Here is a 13,397-nt window from a genome sequence, read left to right on the forward strand (position 1 = left end):
AAGGCCAAATCTGGAAGATGGCATTTTTCTAGCAGCAATTCAGGTATTGTCTGTATCTGGCAAAGAAAATATCAAGTCACCAATTTAAATACTTGTTAAATCTTCAGGGAGTGTATATCTTGTTCATCCCTGACTAGAGAGTATGGAGGGTGGTAGGCAATTGGAAGTGAAGAAAGGGAGGTGAAGTTCCAGATCAAAGAAGATTCAACAAGGGGTTGTAAAGGAAAAGGAAGAAGAATTAGCAATATCCAGATGGTAGATCTCTTAAAGGAAGGTGACCCTCCAATAAGGAGAAGGTTAACTTACTATTATTTATTTAGTATTGGTTTTGATAAACCTGCTTCTTCAAGTTCTTCCTTCCTTGGTCTTCTTTTGTATTTTTTTACTTAAAATCACATTTGATTGACGACTCTTTTATGAACTGCTGTCTATCATTGGCACCAGTTATGACAGTTGGTATCTTGTTCCAAGTTGGGCATACCCTGTTACCTCTTTCCCATATGTTATTTTTCTGTTTTGTATAGTTTTCTCCATCTGTAAGCTTGGGGAAACTTTTGTGGATAACAGATTCCTAGAAATGACTGAAAATACAGGTTTCCAAAAGCTGATTCTCTGCACTCTTTTGGTACAATACAGTTTTCATTGAAAGAGAAATAAAGACAATTTTCTGAAATTTTCTGAAGTTTTTTTCAAAAAATTATATTTATTCAGTTGTATATTTTACTGTTTGTTAAAATGTCCTTTCATGAAAATATAATGAGTATTGTTTTATGGTTGGCTCTAATGCTTTCACTTGACAAAATGAAGTGTTGGTATTCTTTCCCAAAATTTTGGAAATTTTTATTGCTCTTTGAAATCTAAGTGAAATTCCTTTGAAAATTTTTGTATGAAAGTTGCTACATGTCTGTGTACATAGTGGCCTTACTAACCATTGGAGAAAAAGTATGTGAATGTGTTTGTTTAATGTGTTCTTCAGGAAAGACCACACATAATCTAAGTGAAATGTGGTTGTCTTCTGTTATACTCAAAATGTGGGGTGTATAACACAACCACTGTTAGAACCTTTCTAGGTCAGCCTTGTGTGGTCCTTGTTATGATTTTGCTATTTGTCACATGAAAGGGTGAGTCATCTGGTGGGTTTCAGAACTATAACCCTTTAAAGTGATCCCAAAGGAGTTATGTTAAATCTTTGTGGATTTAGCGAGATATGCAGGTTATGTTATACCTTTTTGTTTCTTTTTATTCTTTTACCTGGCCTTTTTATTTCTTTGGCAGAGTTGCTTTAAATTTCTTAGAGAAGTTTAAGTTTAAAAAAAAAAAAAAGAGAAGTTTAAGTTTATAAGCTTTAGCCTATCTATGTGTGTAAAGAAGTTTCCATTAAAAAGCAGTTAGGCTATAGTATTAAATGCTTTTTGCAGCTGTCTAGTAAAAAGTTTTATTTGGAAAAAAATGTTTAATGTGATGAAAAAAAATGACCCATCTTTGTGTTTTCCACATTGTAAGCATAAATTTGTATTACAGTTTTTAAAATAATACTTTAATAAAGATGACTAGAAATGAGGGGCTAATTTAAAAATTAAAGGGATTTGAAAGATGTTTACTGGTGAGAGGCTTCAAAAAATCCATTTTAGACATATATATATGACTATCTTTTTTAAACACTGGAATATCATTTCATTTGGTCAGGAGTCAAATATTTTGGCAAGGCTGAACAACTTAAAGTATCTCAATATGAAATTCTGCAAACTTTTTTTTGAAAGTACTCATATTTAAATAGGTCTAGAAATCTGAGCAGGCTGTCAGAAGATAATTGCATAGCATTTTATTTTCATAATGATTTGGTATAGTAATTACTAATAGAATTTTGGGAAATAAATTAATTAGCTTTAATAAATTTTGCCATAAACTTAATATTTTAGGGCACAGACCTTAATTACTCAATTGTGAAATCTCTGAATTTGCCTTTAATTGTTGCTTTAGTGTGGCTTACTGTAAGTGTTCTAAGTCTCTCTTTTTTGTTCTCTTAGATATGACACAGTTGAAGGCATGTAAGTCTTTGTTTCCCAAAGACTTAGGCAGGTTTATGATGTAGAGATTTTTAATATTTAAATTTTGACTTTAAAAGCAAATTTCAAAACATAGCCTATTGTCTGGAGTCTTCTATTTTCTTGGAGTTCTTTAAATAAAAATCAAGATGACAGTGTTTAATTTTGGTTAGTTGGTACCCTTTTCATGTGCAAATTATATGATAAATTCTTTATATTTAAATGATTGCCTTCTCCTTCCAAGGATAAAATTAAATAAACATTTTATAGAGTATTATAAATAAGAATATAAAATTTTAAGATCACTCTGAAATTCTCTTTTATTTAATATATTTACAGTTTCGAGCTGTGTTTTCAAATTGCAACAATATTATTGGATAATCTCTCTTGCTTAAACTTACATACTCAATTAACACTGTCAACTGAAAAAATAGTTATTAGATTATTTCTTTTCTAGAGTTTAAAATGTTTTGAGGGGTAGGAGAAGTGAGGTTTATAAAAGACTCTTTCAAAGTCTAACAAAAGCTTTGGACCTTCTCACCAGAAAAATGCTTGCGTGGACACACAGATTGGGTATGTCATTTCAGGGGATTCATTCAGAGTTCTGCCAAAGAGATCGGAAGCCCCCATATTAAAAACATCTGCCATGAAGATGAGAACTATGTTATCAGGAAGGCCCCTAACTTTTAATGAAATAATGATATTTATATTTAAAAGTTTATTTTAGGGCGCCTGGGTGGCTCAGTGGGTTAAGCCGCTGCCTTCGGCTCAGGTCATGATCTCAGGGTCCTGGGATCGAGTCCCGCATCGGGCTCTCTGCTCAGCAGGGAGCCTGCTTCCTCCTCTCTCTCTCTCTGCCTGCCTCTCTACCTACTTGTGATCTCTGTCAAATAAATAAATAAAATCTTTAAAAAATAATAAAAATAAAAATAAAAGTTTATTTTAGTTGGCCTCACTTTTTGAATGCAGGTTTTTAAGTTAATATTTGGTTTAGTTTCATTTTCAGAACCTCTGATTAATTGCTTAATTGTTAAAATATACCGCAGGTTTTTAAGTTTACTTTTGGTGAAGAAATATCCTTTAGTTAACATTTTATTCAAATTTACACTAATTGCAAAAACAGATCTTTTATTTTATTTATTTTTTTTTTTAAAGATTTTATTATTTATTTGACAGAGAGAGATCACAAGTAGGCAGAGAGGCAGGCAGAGAGAGAGAGAGAGAGAGGAGGAAGCAGGCTCCCTGCTGAGCAGAGAGCCCGATGCGGGACTCGATCCCAGGACCCTGAGACCATGACCCGAGCCGAAGGCAGCGGCTTAACCCACTGAGCCACCCAGGTGCCCGCAAAAACAGATCTTGATCACAGCAGTACTTCATGTCTTTCTCCTCCCTTTTTGCTAAGAAAAATCAGTAGCCAATGTTCTGTCCTGTTCCTCTTATTTAATATATCCCATCTGGCTCTCTAGTCCTCCTCCTTGATTACAGAAGAAGAGTGCTGTAAAAATTCTTAGCTACAATAAAGAAAAAAAGAATACTCAGCCTCATTAGGAGAGAGGTCTACCGTAATCAAAGTATGTCAGCTCAGGATTAAAGTGACTAACCTTAGAAGTTATAGGTGAAATCCAAGGCCTGATTTTGTTTTTGTTTGTAAGCCATGATTTAATTTCTTAAAGTGCTTTACTGAGATAAAATTCACCAATTTAAAATGTGCAAGTCAGTGGTCCCATCAGTGGTCAAAGCCTGTTGATGTGAAGGCAAAATAAACATGTTTATCAACAAAGTCAGAAGAAGGCATGTCTCTTTTAAGTTGTCTTATGTGTTGAATAGTTTTCAAAGATCCTCAGGGAGCACAGGTTTCTTTCCTCCGTGGGACTATAGTGAGTTACTGATATTTTGGCATTTATTTTTGTCTCTTTAAGTATACTAGCCTTAAGATAAAACTCGTTTGCAATATTTTCCAATATGAAAATTTTGATCGAAATTGTGTAGAGATTTCAGGGCACCTGGGTGTCTCTTTTGTTAAGTGTCTGCCTTCAGCTGAGGTCATGATCCCCAGGTCCTGGGATGGAGCCCCACATTGGGCTCCCTACTAAGTGGGAAGCCAGCTTCTCCCTCTCCCACTCCCCCTGCTTTTGTTCCTTCTCTTGCTGTGTCTCTCTCTGTCAAATAAATAAATAAAATTAAAAAAAAAAAAAAACCCAGAAACAAAATTGTGCAGAGATTTGAGCCTGTGGACTTTAATGTCAGTAGAATGAAATACTTCATTTAACTATGTTTATATCTGTTTTCTGGCATTTCAGAAATAATTATAAGCATATTTATTTGCTTCTGATTCTCTCTCTTATATATCATCTGTGTGTGTTTTATCACCAAATATTTTTTTAAATAAAACAAAAAGGACAATGAAATATTTGAGTTACATGGAATGAATTTCATGAGCAGTGAAATTACCGTAAATGGCCTGGAAATTCTGCATACCTAAATGAAAAATTTCTAGGGATTGATTGGTAGGTAGTATTTCCAACATGGTGATTCAGTTACTAAAATAAGTTTGATAATGAATCTTGGAACACTGAAAAAATAAAAAAAAAATAAAAATAAGTTTGAATTAGTGTTAATTAACTTATAATTGTAATGTCAGTAGTTGTTAAAAAAGAGATTATAACACTTAGAAATTTATAGAGCTAAAAATAGTCTACATGTATTAAACTTCATTAGCTTGGTTCTTTTTTTCATATTAAAATTTTGTTTAAAGTACAAAATTAAATGATTTTCTTCTCATTTTCCATTTTGTGAGTATAATTTGGGAATGGTTCCTTTCCATTTTCCTTCTAAAGTTTATTTTATGTCATCTCTAGATTTGATACACACTAGGTTAAGAGAAACATTCTGCTAATAACAGTTTTTTTGTGTTTTTTTTTTTAAAGATTTTATTTATTTATTTGAGAGAGAGACAGTGAGAGAGAGCATGAGCGAGGAGAAGGTCAGAGAGAGAAGCAGACTCCCTGTGGAGCTGGGAGCCCGATGCGGGACTCGATCCCGAAACTCCAGGATCATGACCTGAGCCGAAGGCAGTCGTCCAACCAACTGAGCCACCCAGGCATCCCTTGTTTTTTGTTTTTTAAAGATTTTATTTATTTATTTGACAGAGATCACAGGTAGGCAGAGAGAGAGGAAGTGAAGCAGGCTCCCTGCTGAGCAGAGAGCTGGATGCCGGACTCTATCCCAGGACCCTGGGATCATGACCTGAGTTGAAAGCAGAGGCTTTAACCCATTGAGCCACCCAGGCACCCCAATAGTCTGTTTTTTTTTTTAATATCTATTTTCATAGTAATTATTTGTTAGAGATCCAGGTTTAAATATAAAACTTAATGGAAGGAAGTTCTAGATTATAAGTATCTGTAAATTGTAAAGCTTCTAAAGAATTTTTAATATCTGTGTTCTGTGTCATTTAAGATGGTGTTAGAATAATTGAAAAATTATTTTCAAACTTTAAAAAATCAGAATTTAGTAGTGGAATTCAGCATATTATTTGTTTTCATCACTGTTTCAGAGTTTTGTATTGAATTAGTATTTTGACTTCTGATGTTTATCCTTAATGTTCACAACAGGAGCCCTCTTGCACAAATGGAAGAAGAAAGAAGGGAGCATGTAGCTAAGATGAAGAAGATGGAGATGGAGATGGAGCAGGTGTTTGAGATGAAGGTCAAAGAAAAAGTTCAAAAACTGAAAGATTCAGAAGCTGAGGTAATCAGCCTAACATTTTCATCTTGCAGACACATTATTTCTTTTTAAAATAATAATATCTTTATTAGTATAGATAATGAAACCTTTCTACACATATTTTCCCAAATTTAATATAATGCCCTAACGTAATAAGATGGAGAAATAAAAGGAAGCACTTTGTTTATAATAATATATACTTCAATATGTAAGTGGCCATAAATATTGTTAGGAAGATATAATAGAATACTTACGATGAATTATCAGTTTTAATGAACAAATTATGAGAAATGAAATTATAAACTATTTCCTGTATTCAAGGTAAAAAGAGTAAAGATCAAGGGTTTTGGGTGGTTGTAAGAATAAAAGCTTGTATGAGAATTATAATAATAAATCAGAGTTATTTGCATATGAATGAGAAAATAAAAGAAAGAACTTTAACTGAACTAAGGGCTTGCCAGGATAAATTATAGACCGCCAAAGAGGAGAAAATAGAAGGAAGGTGATGCTGTTGTAAATGAGTTGGGCATATTTGTAATATAGCGTCAGAGTAATTGCCATTGTTAGCACATTGGTAGAGTAGTGACAAAGCATCCCAGCAAGCTTATCTACTACCTTGGATGTTGAGTCATACATTTAGTTTCTATAAATCAAAAAGACCTGGAAGACATTTCCTCACACTTCCTTCAAGAAGTGAAAGATGGAGGAAAAAAACAGTAACATGAGAATTGAGTAATAGTTGGTTTGATAGATATTAATATGAAATATTTTTAAATGACCTTTAATGTTAAAATTCAGTGAGATCCTTGTGTTCATATGTGGCTCCATTAATAATATTTGTATCTAAGTATATTAAAAGGGGATTTAGGTCTATTTTATTTATGTTCTTATGGTTGATCTCATTGCTTTTGTAATTATTGCATAAAATACTGAAACCTCTTTGACTAAATAACCAGAAGTATTTTAATCCACTAAATAGAATGCATGGAGTGAGTAAAATATTGAGTAATTTGGAGGAAATGTTTATATTCCACATTAGATTACTCTCAAATTACTAGGCTTTACCTTTGATCTCTTACTTTGAAAAAAAAAATAGACAGCCACTTTGTTGATAAATTTGTCATAAACTTAATGCAGCAAAGATAAGGAATACTTCCTTCTGGTTTGAGACTGTAAAGCATTGCAGGAATAGGATCCCTAGCATCTGTTATTAATAAGATGACATTTTAGAGATTAAGTTTAATCTTTTTACTTATCAGCCTTTTATTGATTCTGTCCATTTGAGTTTTTGCCCTTTCACTAAAGAGTGAATAATCTGGAAAATCTGTAATAGAGGGGAATAAAAACAGGAATAATCTAGAGTCTGTATTACCTCTACACTTAGATTTCATTGAAAATCTAAAAGTAGTTGAATTTACATTTGCCATAGACATATTTTAGAAACTGCTCCTAAGAGTAAATGTTATAAACAAATAATTGTGAAACTAGCTGGAAAACCCTTCAAGAGTTTTATGATTTTTGTGAGTGGTGATAACAGTTTTGAGAAACTTTACTCTTTGAAGGATGAAATCTTTCTTAGCATTCAAAGAATCTGTAAAGAGAACTGCCAAGTTTCCCCTAATACTGTAAGCCATATAAGTATATAAATATATAGGTGAAGAGACCTATTTAACCTTGTGTAATACAGTTTTTTCTCTAGTTCATTAGTGTTAGAAATGTTTCTTTAGGGCACAGCTGTTAATATCCATCAGCACAGTGCATCAGGCACAGTAGTAAGCATTCTTAATGTATTGTGTCATTAAATCCACACCATAACCCTATGAGGTAGGTACTATTATCCATCTCCCTTTTTATAGATAAGAGGAAGGATAAAATAACTACGTCAGTGCCGCATATTGTTGTAAGTTGAATCCATTAAGTCTTTACGTTTGCTCTTAATCACGAGATAAGTCCACAATCATGTATCCACAGTTTCAAATCCTAAATCTTAATAAGCTCTGAAAACTGCAAAACCAGACATAGAACTAATTGTTTTATTCCACTTGATGTGAATATTATAAAATTTACTGCAAAAAATAGAAATGTGTTTGATACTAAGATAAGTGCTATCCTAGATAGCCCAGGAGGTGTTTTATAAATGTAGTTTATATACTTTCCTAAGTAATAATGCCTTTCTAAAATCTGAAAAAGTCAGAATTTTGTTAAGACATCTAACACCTGACAGTCCTTTGAGAGGGCTTGTAACCTATACTTTTTGCCTACATGTAGTTAACACAAAAGATACTTACATGTAACAGAAATACACTGATAAGGAATGATGAATACCTGTGAAATTAACTACCCAGCTTAAAAAATAAGACCTCATTAGTTCATTTTAACATTCTAACCTTTGTAACTCTCCTCTATAGTAGTTCTCTCCCTCCTTCTCTGTCTCTCCCTCCTTCTCTGAAGTAACTGTTGTGAATCACGTATTTATGATTCCCTTGCATTTTTTTTTTGATAACTAGAGGCATTTTCCTGTGTTCCTATTTTTATATTTTCTTAGCAATTTGTTTGCTGTAATCAGGAAGATGGTATCTCAAATTTGACTCATGTTTGTTTGTATTTATCTTAGATGGTTTTGTAGGAATTGCATGAACTTTTTGCAGTAAGAATAATTATGAAGTCACTCTTCGTAGTTTACAAAATAATTGAGAAAACAAATTATATATGCAGAATTTTACTATCATCCAAATTTAGGATGTTAACTCACTGATGTAATATGATCATTAATAGAATATGATTCCTGGACATCTGAAGGTTGAATAGTTTTCAGGTATTAAGTGTATTTAGATTCAACCTAATTTTTTTTTTATTGGTGTAACTATTTTCTTCAGAAACAGGTTGACTAGTGCCTAAATGAAATTATTTAAGGAACCATTAGATAAGCTCTGTTTCTGCGGTTACTTTGCACAAGTGTTTCTACTTCTAAGCCAGCATTCTTTACAGCATTAATTCTCAATGTAGGAAAAATACGTGCACTGGAATCACTGGGGTGTGTTGAAAATGCAGATTTCTAGTCTTAACACTCAAAGATTCTAATTCAGTATGTCTGGGTGAGGTCCAGTAATTTGTATTTTGAGCAAGCACTTTTGGTGATTTATATGAAGACTAACACTTGAGAAACCACTGCTTTATAGGAATTGGGGAGGCTTACTGTGATCTTGAAGCCCTTTAAGTCCTTATCGACCTGCTTTCTTTCCACTTGTCTCAGCTTTCTGAACTTGGAATGAGGAGACCGGTTCAATCCTGTTTCTTCCGATATTCTGGCTAGTGATCTTGGGCAAGTGACTTACACTCTGCGACTCTTTGTTCACCTGTACAGTGAGGACAGTGATGTTTTCCTTGCCTTGTTTCTTCATGCTTATGGGTAGTGATGAGATGATAAAATAAGATGAGATGATAAATAAGATAGAATATGTCCATTGTAAAGTTCAACACAACTATAAACTTGTAGTACTTTTTTTTCACCATTTCCCAAAATTATTCTCTTGGGTCACTGGCCTTTAGGGTGGCAAGTCCTACAGAAAGAGAAATCCTAGACAACACTTTCGAGGTGGTATTCTGAATTTATAGCATAAGAACTCAGTGCTTATTAACATTAGAAGGCCTGGGTGAAAACATACTTCTGCTCCTGATATCTTAAACAGCTTTATTTTACATATTGTGCTGTGATTTAGCTCCAAAGGCGCCATGAGCAAATGAAAAAGAATTTGGAAGCACAGCACAAAGAATTAGAGGAGAAACGTCGTCAGTTTGAAGACGAGAAAGCAAACTGGGAAGCCCAACAACGTATTTTAGAACAACAGAACTCTTCCAGGTAATTCATATCAGATTCCTAAGAAATATGTATATTAATGTTTTAAGGAATTATTATCTTGTTTATTTATTTTTAAAGATTTTATTTATTTATTAGAGAGATCACAGGTAGGCAGAGAGGCAGGCAGAGAGAGGGGAGAAGCAGGCTTCCTGCTGAGCAGAGAGCCCGATGCGGGGCTCTATCCCAGGACCCTGAGATCATGATCTGAGCCGAAGGCAGAGGCTTAACCCACTGAGCCACCCAGGCATCCTGTCTTGTTTATTTTAAAAGACCTTACTCAGAGTCCCTGGGGGGCTCAGTCAGTTAAATGCCTGCCTTCTGCTCAGGTCATGATCCTGGATGGAGTCCTGCTTTAGACTCCCTTGGCTCCTGAGCACTTGCTCTCTCTCAAATAAATAAATACTAAATAAATAAATAAAGACCTCACCCTTTGTCACCCAAGCACAGTTAATTTCATGGATGAATATTTTTAATAGATGGATGCAATCTGTCTACTCTGACAGTATTTCTTTTCATTACAAATATTTTCCATGACATAACAGGCTTCATAATTATGATTTCATAGCTTCATAGCATTCTCCCTAAGTGACTTACCATAATCAATTTCTTATCTTCTTTCTTCAAGTATTGGACAAAATAGTTGTATTCGATCATTAACAAGCATAGAAAACACTGCTACAAAGATCTTTTACACATTTAGGGGTATGTTTTACCCCCTGAATTATTTGTACTGAATTATTTCTTTAGGATAAAAGTTATTTCTTAAGATAAAATTTTGGATATCTAATTCCAAATACAGCTAATCAGTTACTTGTTCTTAGTTTACACAAAACTCAGTAATATTTGTACCTTGACTTGTTCTTTTTCTTGTTAGTCCCATTAAAAACTGAAAAGTTGTATCCCTATAAGAATTCTACAGGGGCACCTGGGTGGCTCAGTGGGTTAAAGCCTCTGCCTTCGGCTCAGGTCATGATCTCAGGGTCCTGGGATCGAGTCCCGCATTGGGCTCTCTGCTCCTCGGAGAGCCTGCTTCCTCCTCTCTCTCTGCCTACCTCTCTGCCTACGTCTCTGTCTGTCAAATAAATAAATAAAATCTTAAAAAAAAAAAAAAAGAATTCTACAGTTTACTCTCACTGCTAAATATTTTCAGGGTTAAATGCTTGTTCTGTAACATTGTCCTTCTATTAACTTTTCCCCTGCAAAGAGGAAAATCTATTGGTAAATGCAAACATAATGCAAAATTCAAATGTCAGTAAAAGAAAAGGATACTGTATTTGATGTCACTTGATATTTTTCAATTTGCACTATTTCATTTGGAAAGAATTGGTCTCATGCATTAAAAATGGGTTTTTGTCCTGTTTTTACTGTTTATCCTGAAATTTGGTCAAATACTCGATTGTCTATTACAATTTGCATTGTCCTCATTATTCGCTTCTAAACCTCATTTTTTTAATTTTTTTAAGTTTTATTTCTTTATTTACTTTTGAGAAAGAGAGCAAAGGGAGGGGAGGGCAGAGGGAGAGAGAGAGGATCTTAAGCAGGCTCCACAGCCAGTGCAGAGCCCAACATGGAGCTTAGTCTCACAACCCTTAGGATCATGACCTGAGCCGAAATCAAGAATCCAATGACGCTTAACTGACTGAGCCACCCAACTACCCCTTTTAATTTTTTAAATAAAAAAGTAGTGTTGTGGGGTGCTGGGTGGCTCAGTGGGTTAAAGCCTCTGCCTTCGGCTCAGGTCGTGATCTCAGGGTTCTGGGATCAAGCCCCGCATAGGGCTCCCTGCTCTCTCTCTCTGCCTACTTGTGATCTCTGTCTGTCAAATAAATAAATAAAATCTTTAAAAAAAAAAAAAAAAGTAGTGTTGGAAAAATCTAACACAGTTGTAGCTTGATTAGCCATTGATACTATCATGTATTGTCTGTAATGTTTATAACATGGCTACTCATTTTGATTATTTTCCTTTAACCATTTAGAACCTTGGAAAAGAACAAGAAGAAAGGGAAGATCTTTTAAACCCTCTATTGACCACCAGTTACGTATTAGTTGCCAATATGCCAGCTTGGACATCAGTGTTTGTTGGATCCGTTTGACCAATTTGCACCAGTTTTATCCTTAATGATGGATTTAACAGCATGACAAAAATTATTATTTTTTTGTTCTTGATGGAGATTAAGATGCCTTGAATTGTCTAGGGTGTTGTGTACTTAGAAACTAACAGCTCTAAGTACCTTTCCTACATTTTCTTTCTTTTTTTTGTTTTTGTTTTTGTTTTTGTTTTGTTTTTGTTTTTTGTTTTTTGTTTTTTTATTAAACAGATGTCTTCAATTTAATGCAAGAAAACATTTTACTGTTGTACAATCATGTTCTGGTGGTTTGATTGTTTACAGGATATTCCAAAATAAAAGGACTCTGGAAGGTATTCATTGAGGATAAATTGCCATAATATGATGCAAACTATGCTTCTCTATGATAATTATAATACAAAGGTTCCATTCAGTACAGCGTATACAATAATGTAATTTAGTCTAACACAGTTGACCCTATTTTTTGACACTTCCATTGTTTAAAAATACACATGGAAAAAAAAATCCTATATGCTTACAATGCACCTAGAGCTTTTTTATAACAACCTTTTTTTGTTTATTTGTTTGTTTTGGATTCTTTAAATATATGTTATTCTCATTTAGTGCCCTCTTTAGCCAGAATCTCATTACTGCTTCATTTTTTAATAACATTTTATTTAGGTATTTTCCATATATTGGCCCTGCTAAAAATAGAATATAGCATCTTTCATATGATAGAAACCAACAAGGAAACTTTCCTTTAATTCCCTTTTTACACTTTATGGTAAGTAGCAGGGGGAAAAATGCATTTATAGATCATTTCTAGGCAAAATTGTGAAGCTAACGACCAACCTATTTCTACCTATGTGCCGTCTCTTTATTTTACTAGAAATGGGAATCATGGCCTCTTGAAAAGAAAAAAAGTCACCATTCTGCATTTAGCTGTATTCATATATTGCATTTCTGTATTTTTTTGTTTGTATTGTAAAAAATTCACATAATAAACAATGTTGTGATGTAATAGAGTGTGGGCTCTTAAATATTTTACAGCTGATACGCAAAACTAGAATATATTTGGGTAGAAACTTTTCAACTTGAATTTGCCTCCTCCACAATTGTAATTCATCTTTTCTCTTGCATGTTTATTTCATTTGGAATGATTATGTATTGGTTTTCTAATTTATGAGATATATAGTATCTCTACTCATTACTATCTCATTAATATGTTATTCCTCTGAGAAAAATCCCAATTCATTCACCTTGGGTAAACTCTTATGTCCCTGGAAACTGAAACTTTTAACTGGAAAGAAAGTGGTATAATTTCACTAGGTCATATGATACAGATTTTAACATAATGCTTTATGGCATTTTAAGTACAATTAATACAACCAAGTTCATTACCATAAAAAATTTCACTGTGTTTGTTACATTTTAAAATTAATGATCCAAGCAGAAGGAAGTAAGTGCTAATTCTTATTTTTGTTGGCTTCATACGCTGAAGGATTTAAGCAAGTCCATATGCTTGAAAGACCCTTAATGCTTTTCAAAGATACATAGATCCAAAATGTAAAACATAGATTATTCATATTATATAATCTTGACTTTACGTATAAGTTCACCCCAGGGTTGCTATATTTAAAGTAGATCTCATGAGGCATTAAAAGCACAATTTAGGAATACCACAGTAAACATTTATTCTTATTT

At 33.6% G+C, this 13,397-nt stretch overlaps 1 protein-coding gene across 4 annotated transcripts in view; it reads left to right on the forward strand.

Moving 5' to 3' along the window:
• The window catches only part of SEPTIN7 (septin 7), a 110,089-nt gene extending 97,375 nt beyond the window's left edge, over window positions 1-12,714 (forward strand). For all 4 annotated transcript variants that reach the window (XM_044246362.1, XM_044246359.1, XM_044246360.1 and 1 more), the window contains exons 12-14: window positions 5,657-5,792; window positions 9,488-9,627; window positions 11,604-12,714. In XM_044246362.1, coding sequence (XP_044102297.1) covers window positions 5,657-5,792; window positions 9,488-9,627; window positions 11,604-11,643 — 316 coding nt within the window. In that variant the 3' untranslated portion in view covers window positions 11,644-12,714. The remainder of the gene's footprint in view (window positions 1-5,656; window positions 5,793-9,487; window positions 9,628-11,603) is intronic.
• Window positions 12,715-13,397: the final 683 nt, after the last annotated feature.

The sequence above is a fragment of the Neovison vison genome, chromosome 4, assembly GCF_020171115.1.
Source record: "Neovison vison isolate M4711 chromosome 4, ASM_NN_V1, whole genome shotgun sequence".
Classification (NCBI taxonomy): Eukaryota; Metazoa; Chordata; class Mammalia; order Carnivora; family Mustelidae; genus Neogale; species Neogale vison.